The 15,395-nt window shown below is 38.3% G+C and overlaps 2 protein-coding genes across 2 annotated transcripts; one reads left to right on the forward strand and one right to left on the reverse strand.

Annotated features, from left to right (window-relative positions):
• Window positions 1-144: 144 nt before the first annotated feature.
• Window positions 145-4,696, forward strand: cct5 (chaperonin containing TCP1, subunit 5 (epsilon)). Its single transcript, XM_038289049.1, has 11 exons — window positions 145-384; window positions 758-818; window positions 1,087-1,251; window positions 2,387-2,585; window positions 2,775-2,967; window positions 3,172-3,321; window positions 3,403-3,522; window positions 3,660-3,845; window positions 3,936-4,073; window positions 4,148-4,328; window positions 4,404-4,696. Exons 1-11 carry the CDS (start codon window positions 280-282, stop codon window positions 4,529-4,531), a joined length of 1,626 nt encoding a protein of 541 aa, XP_038144977.1. The 5' UTR covers window positions 145-279; the 3' UTR covers window positions 4,532-4,696.
• cmbl (carboxymethylenebutenolidase homolog (Pseudomonas)) lies at window positions 4,687-11,665 on the reverse strand. The gene is made up of 6 exons (XM_038289051.1): window positions 11,542-11,665; window positions 8,085-8,299; window positions 7,881-7,988; window positions 7,670-7,812; window positions 7,499-7,590; window positions 4,687-5,108 (listed from the first exon to the last, which is right to left on the reverse strand). The coding sequence occupies exons 2-6, from the start codon at window positions 8,297-8,299 to the stop codon at window positions 4,929-4,931; spliced, it is 738 nt and encodes a 245-aa protein (XP_038144979.1). The 5' UTR covers window positions 11,542-11,665; the 3' UTR covers window positions 4,687-4,928.
• Between the last annotated feature and the right edge of the window lie 3,730 nt (window positions 11,666-15,395).

The following is a 15,395-nucleotide window of genomic DNA, read 5'->3' on the forward strand; positions in this document are numbered from 1 at the left end:
TCTAAATAGCCTTCATGGTGATCTTGGTTTATTTTTTTATAAATCTTATAGGCTCACGCTTTAAAAATCAGAGTGGATCTCCCTCTAAAAAATAGTTTCTGAGCATTTAGTACCCAGATTTCTGGGTATTTGGTTCCGCCCTCCCCGCCCGTGGAGCCTTCCAGAAGTCGCCGGCAGATCCGTGCGACTTGCAGCTCAGCAGCACTCTAGATCAACATCGTTAAAACTCGCGTTTCTAAGTACTGAGCACCTGTCGAGACTCTTAAATCTACAGTCAAGATGTCCACTCTGGGCACATTGGCATTTGATGAATATGGCAGGCCCTTCATCATCATTAAGGACCAGGACAAGAAGACTCGGCTAACGGGCATTGACGCATTGAAGGTACAATGGGCTAGCTAGCAAAAAGTTAGCATTTCGATTAAAAGCAGTACATTTCATGGTTCCTTTGTATTTGGGTTACGCGCGAAATAATCGTATTAAAAAGGCATCCCTCGTCTGCATTCGGGAGTTGTGAAAACAGTCTGAATGTTATTAATCGTCGGTGAAGCAGCTGTCAGATGTGTAAGCAGTCATGCTAACATTAGGGCCCATGTGCTCCTTGGGTAGCGCTCAGACAGGGGGTGTTTCCTTACATAGAGAGTCCTGCACACCATGGTCAGTGGTGATGCTAATCAGCTCAAATACCAATACATATGAGAATATCTTAACTGTTGAGAAATAATAATGAATAATTTTTAAATGTTGTGTTTTACAGTCTCACATCATGGCAGGGAAAGCAGTCGCTTCAACGCTGAAAACATCCTTGGGACCTAATGGTACGTAATGATAATAGTATTAATTGAACTTTATTAATCTCACATTGGATAACTTTACTGTGCATTTAACCCATCCCCTTGGGGAGCAGTGTGGGGTTAAGGGTCTTGCTCAGGGACCCAGAGTGGCAGTCTGTGGGAGTGCGGCTTGAACTCAGAACCTCTTCCAATTTCTATGCCCTAACCACTAGGCCTCCACTCCCCTAATAGTTGTCTAAACCGCTGTTATTTATTATTTTACTAAGGTACTTAAATATTGTGTGTTTATTAGGTCTGGACAAAATGATGGTTGATAAGGATGGAGAAGTGACTGTCACTAACGATGGAGCCACTATTCTCAGCATGATGGATGTGGACCACCAGATCGCCAAACTTATGGTGGAGCTGTCCAAGTCCCAAGATGATGAGATTGGTGACGGGACCACCGGAGTTGTTGGTACGTTAGTAGGTGCTGATCTGTGAATGTACCTCTGGATGCATTCTGCTGAAAGTATTGGAAACTAGTAGCTTTACACATAAAGACTTTAGGTATGGCTATTTTTTTACTTTTCTTTTTTTTTGGCAAGATAAAAAGTCGATTAAATTCTTATTGTGATAATATAGGAGCTCTTGTTAGTCAAATATGTGTGAACTGAAAAAGAAATTAAGAGGTAGTGACCTTAGTACAAATGGTGTGCATTACAACTGGGTAGGAAGATTCACCTGCCTCTAGTAAATCCTTCGTTTTATAATAGGAATAATAAGGTCTCTAATTTACTTAATGTACAGATTAAGACTTAGACAGATGTTACTTGTCATTTTGTTTTCCCAATTGTAAAACAGAAGGAAATTTCGTTTGGAACAGCTCTCTGGACAATTTCATCTTTTTAAAAGTGCAGCCTTGAAAAAATAGTAAAAAAATAGATATATATAATACAATACAATAGCCCATTTTACAAAACATTCAGCAGTCGGTAACTATTTAGCTCTTCAATGTTTTCTGTCCTGTAGTGCTGGTTGCCTTTATTTGTAACTCGATATGAAGAACAACAGAGAGAGAAGGGCGTGCAGAAAATAAGACCCTAAACAGGTTGTTTTGAAAACTGTAGCCACATTATGGCTTAGCCATTAAATGTGCCTAAATAAGAAGCAAAATCAATACAGTTTGCTGTCCCAACATCTGTACTATATCACTTGAAGTCAAATCTCATTGAGTGCAGCTTGGCGAGAATGTTCTGACTGCTCAGTTTGTCAGCTTACCTGCAAAAATGAAGACCCCTCTTGGCTCTCTGGAACTTTCCAAAGCTTATAGAATCCTTCATTGAAGCAGTGAACACAGAGCCTCTATAGATTGCATCCAAAGGGTTCTTCAGACAGATGGTTGTTTTTTTAAGGTTAAGAAATTTAAATAGCTATGTCCACACTTTAATGTTTGTAAACTATTGATACTGAAATGAACAGATCTTGATGACTAACCACAGCTGTTCTGTTATGTTCCATATAAACGCCTTACCATCTCTAAAACTTAACTCCTTGCTCAAATGCAGCTTTAGATTCTGACAATCTGCTCATTTTTATCTTTGCCTTCTTAGTGCTTGCTGGAGCACTGCTGGAGGAAGCAGAGCTGCTGCTGGACCGAGGAATCCACCCCATCAGGATTTCCGATGGCTATGACCAAGCCGCACGTATAGCCATAGAGACGCTGGACAAGATGGCTGAAAGTTTCCCCTGTGACCCCAACAACACTGAACCTCTCATCCAAACTGCCATGACAACGCTGGGATCAAAAGTGTAAGTCATTCGGTGCTTGGGTATTTCATTCAAATTTATGTTTTTTTTCTAAGCAGAATATTCTGTTTCATGAATCGATTGGTAGTTGAGAACATTATTTCCTTTGAACAAAGACTTTGAAATTGCCCATTAGCCACAGAGCTCAATGGTTATGCCTGCTTGGTTTTTAAATGTATGTTTTATTTCTAGAATTAACCGGTGCCACAGACAGATGGCAGAGATCGCAGTGAATGCCATCCTCACTGTGGCCGACATGGAGAGAAAGGATGTTGACTTTGAGCTCATCAAGGTGGAGGGGAAAGTAGGAGGAAAGCTGGAGGACACACAGCTCATCAAAGGGGTTGTAGTCGACAAGGAGTTCAGCCACCCTCAGATGCCCAAGGTATGAATGAGTACATAAGAAAGATCGTGGGAGAAGTGGGTCTTTCTAAATCTATTAAATATCTGCTTCTGATCCCTAATTTGGAAAGTGACAAATATTTTAAGTCATATAAGGAATAAATTAAACAGGATCAGGGACAAATAAATGTGCGTATTATATCTATGTTATAATGGGACTAATGACTCTACTTTATCTTTTATTCAGACTTTAAAGGATGCTAAAATTGCGATTCTAACCTGCCCATTTGAGCCCCCGAAGCCCAAGACCAAGCATAAGTTGGATGTCACCTCAGTTGAAGACTACAAAGCCCTTCAGAAATATGAGAAAGAGAAGTTTGAGGAGATGATCAAGCAGGTAGGTACCGAAAATGAATGCTGTTGCTGCAGGAGCTAATTATCTTGCTATTTTAAGAAACCTTTTTGTGTTTGATTTTAGGTGAAAAGCACCGGTGCTAACTTGGCCATCTGCCAGTGGGGCTTTGATGATGAGGCGAACCACCTTCTGCTGCAAAACGAGCTGCCTGCTGTGCGCTGGGTCGGGGGGCCAGAGATTGAAGTAAGAAATGGTTTAAATGTGCTAAAGTCATTAACGCTGAATTTTTCCTTAAACAATTTGATCAACCAGTAAATAATTAAGTGTATTGTTTTATATACTGTTCTGTTCCTGAGTGTTCTGGTATGTTTTCCCTGTAGTTGATAGCGATAGCCACTGGGGGGAGGATCGTGCCGAGGTTCTGTGAGCTGACACCGGAGAAACTCGGTGCCGCCGGCTTGGTTAAGGAGATCTCCTTCGGAACAACCAAGGACCATATGCTGGTGATCACAGAATGCAAAAACACCAGGGCCGTAACCATTTTCATCCGTGGTGGCAACAAAATGGTGAGCAGCTACGATTCCTCACAGTGTTAAATACGGACTTATTGGTGCGTGTGTATTTTATTAACTGATTCATAAATTGATTGTTCTTAGATCATCGAGGAGGCCAAGCGTGCCCTTCATGATGCTCTGTGTGTAATTCGCAATTTGGTCAGAGACAACCGTGTTGTGTATGGAGGCGGAGCATCAGAAATCGCATGTGCCCTCGCTGTGAACCAGGCTGCAGATAAGGTAGGACTTAGAGATGGATTCAGCACCATTTAAGGGCTTACACCTCTTGATCAATGTGTGTTTTTCCTGGGCAGTGTCCATCCTTGGAGCAATATGCCATGAGGTCGTTCGCTGATGCTCTAGAGGTCATTCCGATGGCACTGGCTGAAAACAGCGGACTGAGCCCCATTCAGACTATGGCTGAAGTCCGAGCCAGACAAGTCAAGGAAAACAACCCGTTCCTTGGCATCGACTGTTTACACAAAAACACCAACGGTAAGGAGACTTCTTTCTTTTACAAACAGAGCTGCATTTATTCAATGTTTAATTGGCTTTTTTCCTCCTGGACAGACATGAAGCAGCAACATGTGATTGAAACCTTGATTGGCAAGAAGCAGCAGATCCTTTTGGCTACGCAGGTGGTTAAAATGATCCTTAAGATAGACGACATCCGAAACCCGGGAGAGAGTGAAGACTGAAGTTAAGCAGATGTAGTTTGCTCTGCAGGAGGCGTTTCAGAGGTCTTAGGCACTTCCTCCAGCTCCATGTCCACATCATAGTTGGTATCGCTATTTATCGTTTGATACAAAATGTTCAAGCTTTATTCGTTACACAGGCACCAATAAAACGTTAATCTGCTGAAATGTGTGTTTCACTTTTATTTGTATTCATGTTTGTACATTTACATTTTCTGGTATAAAATGTTAGGATACATTTGTTCTGTTTAGAAGTGTTTCTCTATTTCATTCAGACAGACTTCATTACCCAGACATTAAGAAAATACAAAAGTAAAATCAACCCAGACACACAGCTACTGATGTGATTCCGATTATAGCTTTCAAGTAAAATATAGATTTTTCTTCGTTTACATGTTTTTCAGATGTACTTATTCAGCCAGTTGAGCATATCCTTCCTCGCCTCCTCGATCTGGGGCTTATCAGCAGGGTTGATGTCCTCTCTCTTGCGGTGGACAAAACCATGAGTCTGCCCAGGAAATATTTTCACCTGGTAGTCCACTGTGCATTTCTCCTTCAGTTTAGCTTCCAGGGAGCTCACCTGAAGGGTGAAATGTGTCACACTTGAACAATATAATGTATTTAAAGAGAAAGCAACACAAAGCAGTTCATTTATAAGTGCAAATATAAACAGCAGCCAACCAGCTTAAAGCTGGTTGTAAATCAATTGAAATTATGGAAATCCAAACAAATGACCTTTGTGGAAACCAGTTTAGTTTTTTTTTTTTTCTTTTTTATGATACTCCTTAAACCAGCGGTCCCCAACCTTTTTTGCACCACGGACCGCTTTATGTCAGACAATATTTAAACAGCAGCCAACCAGCTTAAAGCTGGTTGTAAATCAATTGAAATTATGGAAATCCAAACAAATGACCTTTGTGGAAACCAGTTTAGTTTTTTTTTTTTTCTTTTTTATGATACTCCTTAAACCAGCGGTCCCCAACCTTTTTTGCACCACGGACCGCTTTATGTCAGACAATATTTTCACGGACCGGTTGGGGGGGGAGAATACGATCAAGTAAAATGATACGACTGGCATAAAATCAAATACAAACAGCATAAAAATAAAACAACAAGCCGGTCCCATCTAGGCGTAATCGGAGAGAATGACAGACGAAGTGTGCTCCTGATGTCCAGTCTGCTCTGAAGCTTTGTTTTGGTCACTGTAACCACAGAAAATCCTGCTTCACAAAGATAGGATGTTATAGATAGGATGCGTCTTGACCTGAATGAACCTGTGCCAAGAAGCACAGATGCACCGATTGATGTAATTGGGAGAGAATACCGCAATTTTTTTATATTTTTCAAAATAAATCACTCATACTCTGATCGTCGATAAATTATATATATAAATTTATATACACTTTTCTGTGCGGCCCGGTACCGGTCCGTGGCCCGGTGGTTGGGGACCGCTGCCTTAAACCATTGATTCATGACCATAATGCATACAGACTAATATGTAGGGATAAAGGGAGTATACTTAGAAGCGCTTAATAAAAACATGTCAAAGCTGTTGTCTCTGGTTGGTTTCAAGATGTTGAGCAAACGGTCAAAAATCCAATTCTCTTCATCTGTCGGGATCACGGTGGGGCTGGTGCTCATCTAAGGCATTTAATCTATAAACAAAACCAGGGTACACCCTGGACAGGTTGCCAGTCCATCACAAAGATATACTACCATGCATACCCTCACCTCTGTGGACAACTTAGTCGCAAATTAACCTAACAGTTATGTTTGTGACTGGGAGAAAGCCCACGCATGCACGGAGAGAACATGCAATCTCCATGCAGAAAGACCCTAAACTGGGAATCAAACCCAAGACCTTGCTGCAAGAGAGAGCCACAAACTTCCACCGTGTAGCCTGCAGTGAAGAGTTCGTTAGATGAATTGTACAAAATATGCTGAATTAATGACCCTTAAATCTAGGGCTGGGTAAAAAGTTTGATTTAATCAATTTTGAATCGATTCCTTTACATTTTTGCAAAATCGATGTCTAGGGAATGTGATCGATTAGTTTTATAGTGACGCTCGTGATGTTCACATTCAAATGAGCAGGAAAGATGCACTTATAAGATTACCTCAAGCCAGACAGCTGCAAATATAGCCAATAGGTTGACTGAAGACATTAACAAATGGGGGCTGACCAGAAAACACCCTGTAGTTGTTACAGACAACGCTGCAAATATGGTTTGTGCAATGAAAATAATGCAGCTCATGCATATCTGCTGTGTGACGTCTGCTTGCTCGAGTGAGGCTTCACTTTTTACATTTTTCACAAACAAGTTTGCACTTTTGAGGCAGTTCTGTTCACATCTCATGTTTAAACTGTCTGATTTACAAGTTTGCACTTTGTGTTGAATGTGACAGGACAAAAAAACAAAATACATGAGTATTTTGAAACACAGTTGAACCACTTTCATTATTGTAAAAACAGATCGAATCGAAATGAATCGATTTAGAACTGAATAAATCAAAATCAAATCGATTCAGGACTTTGGTGAAAATACCCAGCCCTATTTAAATCCTTTTAGGGGTCATTAAACCTTTTAGGGGTGCAGGGCTAGGTTAATTGTTTTTGATACTGTGATCTTTTTCCAATATAGAAGTGGTATCGATTCAGAGGATGCGGTTGTTTCAAGTACGAGTGTTATACACTGCAGTCGAACCCGCCATTATCTGTGCATAAACTGATTCAAAAAAGCAATATTTTTTAACTGTGTATTCATGGTTATAAAAATGGAAGTGGGGTGAGCAAAGACGCCTTTTTCACTCAGCTTAAAAACATGTATGAAAATAGCTTGCTTTTTCACTCTATTCTAGTTATATTTACTGAATTTTACATTTTAAGCGTTTTTAACATTTTTGCAAGTTATTGTATAAACAATAACTTTTAGGATAAACTGTAGTTTAAAGGTTTTCGGTGGTACTTACTTGGTCTAGAGGGATGACATTATCGCTTTCTGCAAAGATGAAGAGAGTCGGGCTCTTCAGCGCATACCTGTCGTCCCTTTCACGAACTATTCCTGCAAAACAACACAAAAATCATCTAAATCCAACTAAATAAAAGCAACAGTACATATTCTGCTGAAAAAAAGAGAATACCATAGACGGACACTCCGGCTTTGATTTCTGGATATTGCAAGGCCACATAATGTGTTGCAACTCCTCCCCAGCAAAAACCCACAGTTCCGATGCGTTTGGCTCCACACTGCTCCTTCAGGTACTTCAGCACAGCATCAACCTCTCTGAGACAGAAATCATTGTCAGATTCTGTGCATTTTGTTAAAAGAATAAATAATTTAAGTTTTCTTACTTGTTAATTTCTGTTGGCTTTTTATCTTTAAGCCAGTCCTGAAAAGTGGACCAGTCTTTGGTTGGACTCCAAGCTTCCTTCCCGACAAAGAAATCTGGACAAACGGCGCTGCATAGGACAAACCATGAAATAAACATCACAGCGAATGATTGTAACAATCCTAAAGCATTTATTGGTTAATATACATAAAATAATTTCACACACATATATCCATTGGCAGCCAGCATGTCAGCCATGTATCTGGTGTTGGGGAGCTCCCATCCGAAAATATCCTGGAAGACAATCACAGCCTTGTCCGATGCAGCGGAGGGTTTAACTATATATGCTTTCACATGCTCGATCTGGACCTCCTGGCCCAGCCCTCCGTAATCAGACCGATCACCAATATCACAGGGGCACGGCTTGGCCTCATTCGCCATCTAGAAACACGCACAGATACGGTCAGATCATGAGGCCTGTCCATTTTGTCAGGCCAAATATATTTGTAGGGAAAGGGGAGACATTATAGAGTCATTTTAAATAGATTTCCCCCCAAAGAGTTGTTTAAAAGGAGATGAAGGTAGAAGGAATGGGCCTAGAGTCCAAAATGTCCATTTTTAAATTTTTTAATTGAATTCTAATGCAATAATTGACATTTTAAAAAATACTTTATTGAACATGTAACTGAGATTCTAATTGATAAATACATTTTAAATGTATTTTAAAACCACGTATAATTCTTTCACTAGCTTTTTATTCCAGTTTTCCAGCACATCATGAACTTTTTATCTAATAGCCTTATCATCTGTGAGCAGGAACTAGTGCTATGAACCATTAGCCAGACTTTAGTATGTATATTGGGAGCTGCAGCACTTTAAGATAAGTGATAGACTCTTAATTCTAACCAATATGACTAAACCCTGACCCTTCATATCTGACTTACATATATCTTTCATTTTAAAATATCTTATTGTAACTTTTTGTGTATAAAATAAAGTGTTGGCATTAATGAACAATAATAGATTAAGAAGGTATTTATTTCGAGTCACTGTTGGAGTTTTCGTACCATACCTCTAATTTCCTTAAGAACAGGAAATGTAATTATAAAGACCAGGAAAAAAAAAAAAATATATATATATATATATATATATATATATATATATATACATGTCTTTTTTTCCAGTTAATTCTATCTTCCTGACCTCTGTGCTCGTTAACTAACCTTGTTTGTTTAACTTATCTTCTATAACGTGATGAAGTCTGTCAACACACCTTTCATCAATCAACATAAACAGACATATTGGGTGTGCTCTGATGACTACAGGACATCTTTTGCAGAAAGAGTTGGTGCTATTAAGGTGAAAAGTTAATGTCCTGTGCAACAGATATCAAATGTTTGATTAAATAGCTCTAACCTTTCTGTGATCCGTCTTATTTTTTTTAATGCTTTAGCGAAGAGGGGCCCATTGTTTTTACAATTTTGCAAGTTGATCCACATAAGCTGGACTTGACAGCAGAATAATAAAGAAAGGAAGTGGAAGAGGAAAATAATGGAACAGGAAAGTTCCCATTGCAAAAAATAAATGACAGTCGATCATGTTTTGTAGAGACATGTTTATGAAAATGCTGTGGGGATAAAAAAAAAAAAATAACTTTCAAAGTTTGAACCTAATCAGTCAGTACCAGTTTCAACATCATGGTCAAATGGGTAAGAGACGCATCTCATCACGCTGCAGCACAGAGCGCCACAGGAAGTCATTCCTGACGTTGGCCATCAAACTGTATAATTCAACTCTCTGACAGTCATTTGATTTCATTCATTAATATTTATTTATTTCATTATTTCACTTTGCGCAATAACACGGCCATGTGCAATAATTGTAATCTGGTACTAAGCAGCATTGTAAATTCTAAATACTGTCGATTCTATATAATGTGATCCTTATTTTATTCTTTTATCTTATTTTACACTGTTTATATGGGAAGGATGTAATTTTACTAATTTTACTTGTTTTATTCTCTCTTATTATACTGTATTTAATTTGTGCTCTATTGTACTTACAATTTTATTTTTCTCTCTTCTGTATATGGTTGCAATGAAAGAAAAGAATAACCCACAAGGGATTAATAAAGTAATTCTGATTCTAAAATGCAGCAGCAGACAAAAAAAAAGAAAAATCATTGCATACTTTGTTCAGATTTAGTTTTTACAAAAAAAAAAAAAAAAAAAAAAAAGAATATTTGAGTACTTTACTGTTAAGACCTTTGAGGACTGTCTGGCAGTGACCTATAGGTTAATATAAAGAGGCAGTCATTTGTTTGATCCTGCAAAACGCAAGATTGGATTGGTGATTTAATAAATTAACCTGTGTTTTATAATAAATGACACAATGGAAGCACAAGATAAGTTCATATATTGTAGTTATGTTTTGTAATAATTATAGTAACAAGTTAATTTGTTACGCAACACAATGACGAAGCATTTTTCCAGACAATTTCTTACGTTTTTCTTGCCATCAATAGCCAACATAGGCCTACTTGTGTTTAAAAATTACAAACAGGATTTTTAAAACATCACTTTAGCTTTCTAAAACCAGGTTGACCTCTGTGCTTGTTAACTAACCTTGTTTCTTTAACTTATCTTCTATAACGTGATGAAGCCTGTCACCACACCTTACATCAATCAACATAAACAGACATATAGGGTGTCCTCCGATGACTACAGGACATCTTTTGTCTGAGCACAAAAGGGCATTTATTTACATTTCACACATGAAATAAACCATAAAACCATATGGATTGGTTGGTAATTGTTCTCTTTATAATGGCTGACTGAATCTCTAACAGCCAGTGGAAAGAGGTGGTGCTATTAAGGTGAAAAGTTATTGCCCTGTCCAACAGATATCAAATGTTTGATGAAATAGCACTAACCTTTCTGTGATCCGTCTTATTTTCTTAATGCTTTAGAGAAGAAGGGGGCCTATAGTTTTTGCATTTTTGTAAGTTGCTCCACATAAACTGGAATTGACAGCAGAATAATAAAGAATAGAAGTAGAAAAGGAAATTAATGGAACATGAGAGAGAAAGAAACTTATAAAGCAGTTCCCATGGCAACAAATAAATGACAACTCATCATGTTCTGTAGAGACATGTTTATCAAACTGCTGTGGGGATTAAACAACAAGAACTTTCAAAGTTTGAACCGAATCGGTCAGTAGCTGTTTCAACATCATGGTCAAATGGAGCAGCAGAAAAAAAATCATTGCGCACTTTGTTGAGATTTAGTTTTTACGGTAAACAAAGAAGAACAAAGTTTTGAGAAGTTTGCTGTTAAGATCTTTGAGGACTGTCCTGCCGCGACCATTAGGTTCATATAAAGAGGAAATCATTAATACGAGCCTGCAAAACACAAAATTGGAGACTTTTAACAAATCTCCCTGTGTTTTATAGCAAATGCATCAACGGAAGCGCAAGAGAAGTTCAAATCTTGTTCCAACATGGGAGTAAAAAGTTACTTTGTTACGCAACACAATGACGCAGCAGTTTGCTAGAATATTTCTTATGTTTTCCTTGCCATCAATAGCCAACATGGACCTACTAATATTTGAGAACTACAAAAAGGATTTTTAAAACATCGCGTTAGCTTTCTAAAACCAGGTTGCACTAATACATAAAAACATACCTTATTTTTCCTGGAAGTTTCCAAAAATCACTGAAACTTTTAGTTTGAGAGTGAGGAGAAGCGTGCAGGCTGATTGGGCTGATCACAGGGGCTGATAGAATAAATAGGCTAATGGGTCACGTGATAAACGTCAAGCAGCCAAGGAGTTCCAGAGACCACCTTCAAAATAAAAACTTTTCACATTAATGAGAAATCAGGGACCACCTTCAAAATAAGAGCCTTTCACACTACTGCGAAATCAGGGACCAACTTCAAAATAAGAGCCCTTCACACTACTGCAATATCAGGGATCAGTTTCAAAATAAGATCCCTTCACACTACTGTGAAATAAGCTCAAAGTGGTAATGTGGTAATAATGTTTTATTGTAGGGTTGAAACAATTAATTAGATTAATTGTGATTAGTTGATTTTTAAAATACTCCTGAACTACTTGGTAATCGGTTAATTGTCAACTGGAGAATAGAGACTTAAACATTTAGCTGACAGAGCGACCCACTTAGAGCAGTAATTATACTAAAAGCATAAAATAATATGTAAACATTTTGCATTTAAGATTAAAAAAAAATGTTTTCATCTGTCAATATGTTCTATCAAGATCTCCTCGATTGGAAAAGTTACAGTTTCACCTGGTTTAATTTAGTAAAAAATCTTCTATAAGGAAACTTTTGCAATTGTTATTTGGCAAGTTATTTGAAAAGGAAAAAAGCCCTATTTTAGTATTTTATTGTTTTTATTTAATTTGGGAGCTTTTTTTATTTTCCAATATTTAATTTTGGGGAAAAAATTTAAGTTTAAAAAACCTGAAAGATAAATTCTATACTGATTCATTCATTTCATTTTTTATTTATTTTATTTATTTGAATTAGGACAATGCATATTCATCAACATGTCAGTATAAAGCATCAATGTAAATATACCAGAATTAGCACAACAGCTAATTTGCATCCGCTGTCCTAAGGCAGGTAAAAACAGTGAACATTAAACAAGATGCTACAGGAGAGAACAGAGCGGACACAAACAGATAAGATGCCAATAACATAAAATCACAATAAAATTAGGTTAACAATAAAATGAGGTTAAAAGACCCATGGAAACAGATCAATTTACCTGTGAACACATGTCTGGTTAGTTTTCAACCAATGTTTCAAAAAGTATGTAGGTTACACAGCCCCTAACATGAGCTGGCAGTGTGTTCCATAACTGTGCTCCTCTGATGGATGCAACCATTTGGCCAAATTTGGTCCTACGCCGCTGAACGTTACAATCTCCTCTGGTTAAAGATCTAGTGTTTATTCTAGTAATGTTTTTTTTGCTTATAAAATCTGTTAGAGGAGGAGGAGCAAGTCCATTTAAAACTTTAAAAACAAGGCATGCATCCAGAAACATCTGATGACGTTCAAAGTCTAAAATGTTGTACTTACTTAAAATGTTACAATAATGATAATGTACAGGTTTTTTATCAAGAACTTTCAGAGTTGCCTTGAAGAGAGACTGTAGGGGTTTTGGAATGGCCTTTGAAGTGTGAGACCATGTGGTATGGCAGTAGTTTATATGGCTAAGTATCATGGCATGCATATAGGTTTATGCTGATTCAGAAGTCAGAGAGGGTCTTATATGTTTAAAGTACTCTAGCTTTAGAATGTTAATGTTGAGGTTTCAGCATAAAATGATAAAACTGAGAATGACATGCAGCGGATTTTGTATAAATTGGCATAGATAAATCACAGACTTATGGACTAGTTATTTAAAAGAAAAGTATTCTTTAAGATAAATATGAGAATATTTCTGAGTAAAAAAAGCAGTCTGCACAAAGGTGATTAAACTTGAAAAATTAATATTGGGGCCTGACTTCAGGTATGTTGATACAGGAGCATTGTTTTTCAGTTATGCAGAAAAAACTGTCATAAGCACATATACAGAAGAAGTTGAGGACCAAATTAACATTAAACCATGCTGAGAAGTTAATGTTTTTAGAAGGGGTTAAAATAGCAATGACACTAATCTAGGTGAAAAATTCTAGAGTAAAGGTGCAAAAGCTAAACATAAAAAAAGCAAGGGAAGCATATACTGATATCCATCCATATTGTATTCTCTTAATTTCTCGGGTTTATGTTGAATCTGGTATCCATCCATATTTTCTTCTCTTAATTCTTCAGGTTTAATATGAATTCTATCTCTAAAAAAAATACTCACCTAAAAAGTGAAAAGACATAATTTATCCTAATATGATTCTTTTATTGTTTGGACTGTTAAAGTAAGCTCAATCAAAATAATGCAAAGTGACAACTTGTGAGGAATTGACCAAAAGGCCTCATGACTGCAGAGCAACAGTGCAACAGATAAGCAGTCTTTGAAAGATGACAGTGTCAGTCAGAAATGTTGCATTTCTGACTGTTCTTAGGAACATGATGTGGGGAAAAAAAGATTAATCTAACTTAAAGTCATGTAAAGTACGATTCTTATAGAAATTCTTGATCAGATTAAAAAGTACTGGGATGGGAAAAGCCAGATCCCTACAGTCCACGTCACATTCATCCCAGGTTGTAAAGGGTCCCAAAATAAACAGATAAAAAAAAAAATGCTGCATAATCCCACCCCATTTAATTCGAATGTTCATTAGACATTTGAATGTCTTTAGGTTTTCACTTAAGAATATGTCTTTGAGAATAATTTTTAAGCTACTGATGCCCAACAGTGCTTTTGTTAATGTGAAAATCTAACCCCTTTTTTCCTTTGTATGCCTGTTTCTTCAGAGGCAAAAGATAGCAGCTGTCATCCGTTTGCATCAAGTTTTTTTTTTTTTAAATACCCTGCCTTCAGTTTTCATCTTTTGCGTCGTGTGGAACAGTGGACCAGCTTTATACCCCCTGCAGGGAACTCGACAGTTCGACAGAGAGAGTTTGCCCGATCAATTTACATGTTCTAGGAGTACGGATTGGGGGGCCCTTTACTAGGGGCCATCCAGTCTCTGTACAGTCAGAGCAGAATTTTGGTCCATATTGCTAACCTAAAGTGGGACCTGTTCGCAGTGCATGTTGGACTCCAACTAGGCTCTGCTCTGTACCCTGTTCCTCACCTTTATGGACAGGATTTCTCTGCACAGCCAAGGTCCAGAGGGGATCTGGCTTGGGACCAGTTCATTTTGTTATTGCAGATGAAGTGGTTCTGCTGGCTCTCTCCTGCCAACCTATAAAATGCACTGCTGACTGCAAACCTCAAAGCAAGAGGTAGGTTTCTTGACCCCAAAAAGGTGGCATGTCCCTTTAAGTTGGACTAGAGTCCCTGCCTCAAGTGGAGGAGTTCAAGTATCCTTGGGTTGGTTTCATGAGGGAGGGGCGAATGGAGCGGGAGATCGATTGATGGGTCGGTGTAGCTGCTGCTGTAATGCCATTGCTGCACCAGTCTTTTTTGGTGGAGAGAAAGCTGAGCGATAAGAGGCGACGCTCTCAATGTACTCAACGGTCTACGTTTCTACTCTCACTGATGGTCATAAAATCAGGATCATAACCAAAAGAACAAAATCTTGAATACAAGCAGCTGAAATAAGCTTTCCCTACAGGGTGTCTGAGCACTCCCTTAGAGAAAGAGTGAGGAGCTTTGTCATCCAGGAGTGGCTCGGTGTGGAGTCGCTGCTCCACCACATGGAAAGCATTTCAGGGGGATGAGTTAGATCATTTCTGCATGCCCCCTGGACACCTCCCTCGGAAGGTATTACAGGCACGTCCCATTGGAGAGTCTCTCGGCTGTCCTGGGAGTGCCTCGGTCTTCCCCCAGCAGAGCTGGAGGAGATGTCTGTGGAGGGGTAAATCTGGGAGTCTCTGCTGAGACTGCTGTCCCTGCGTTCCAGTCATAAA

The sequence above is a fragment of the Cyprinodon tularosa genome, unplaced genomic scaffold, assembly GCF_016077235.1.
Source record: "Cyprinodon tularosa strain WSP-4 unplaced genomic scaffold, ASM1607723v1 ctg262, whole genome shotgun sequence".
In the NCBI taxonomy this organism is placed as follows: domain Eukaryota; kingdom Metazoa; phylum Chordata; class Actinopteri; order Cyprinodontiformes; family Cyprinodontidae; genus Cyprinodon; species Cyprinodon tularosa.

Bases quoted from the DNA above. Each gene is read 5' to 3' on its own strand.
- cct5 (XM_038289049.1), top strand. From the start codon at position 280: ATGTCCACTCTGGGCACATTGGCATTTGATGAATATGGCAGGCCCTTC. The intron at 819-1,086 runs GTACGTAATGAT...TGTGTTTATTAG, and splicing joins AACATCCTTGGGACCTAATG to GTCTGGACAAAATGATGGTT. The intron at 3,846-3,935 runs GTGAGCAGCTAC...GATTGTTCTTAG, and splicing joins TCCGTGGTGGCAACAAAATG to ATCATCGAGGAGGCCAAGCG.
- cmbl (XM_038289051.1), bottom strand. From the start codon at position 8,299: ATGGCGAATGAGGCCAAGCCGTGCCCCTGTGATATTGGTGATCGGTCT. The intron at 7,989-8,084 runs GTGTGTGAAATT...TGTCCTATGCAG, and splicing joins CTGGCTGCCAATGGATATAT to CGCCGTTTGTCCAGATTTCT. The intron at 5,109-7,498 runs GTAAGTACCACC...TTCACCCTTCAG, and splicing joins ATGTCATCCCTCTAGACCAA to GTGAGCTCCCTGGAAGCTAA.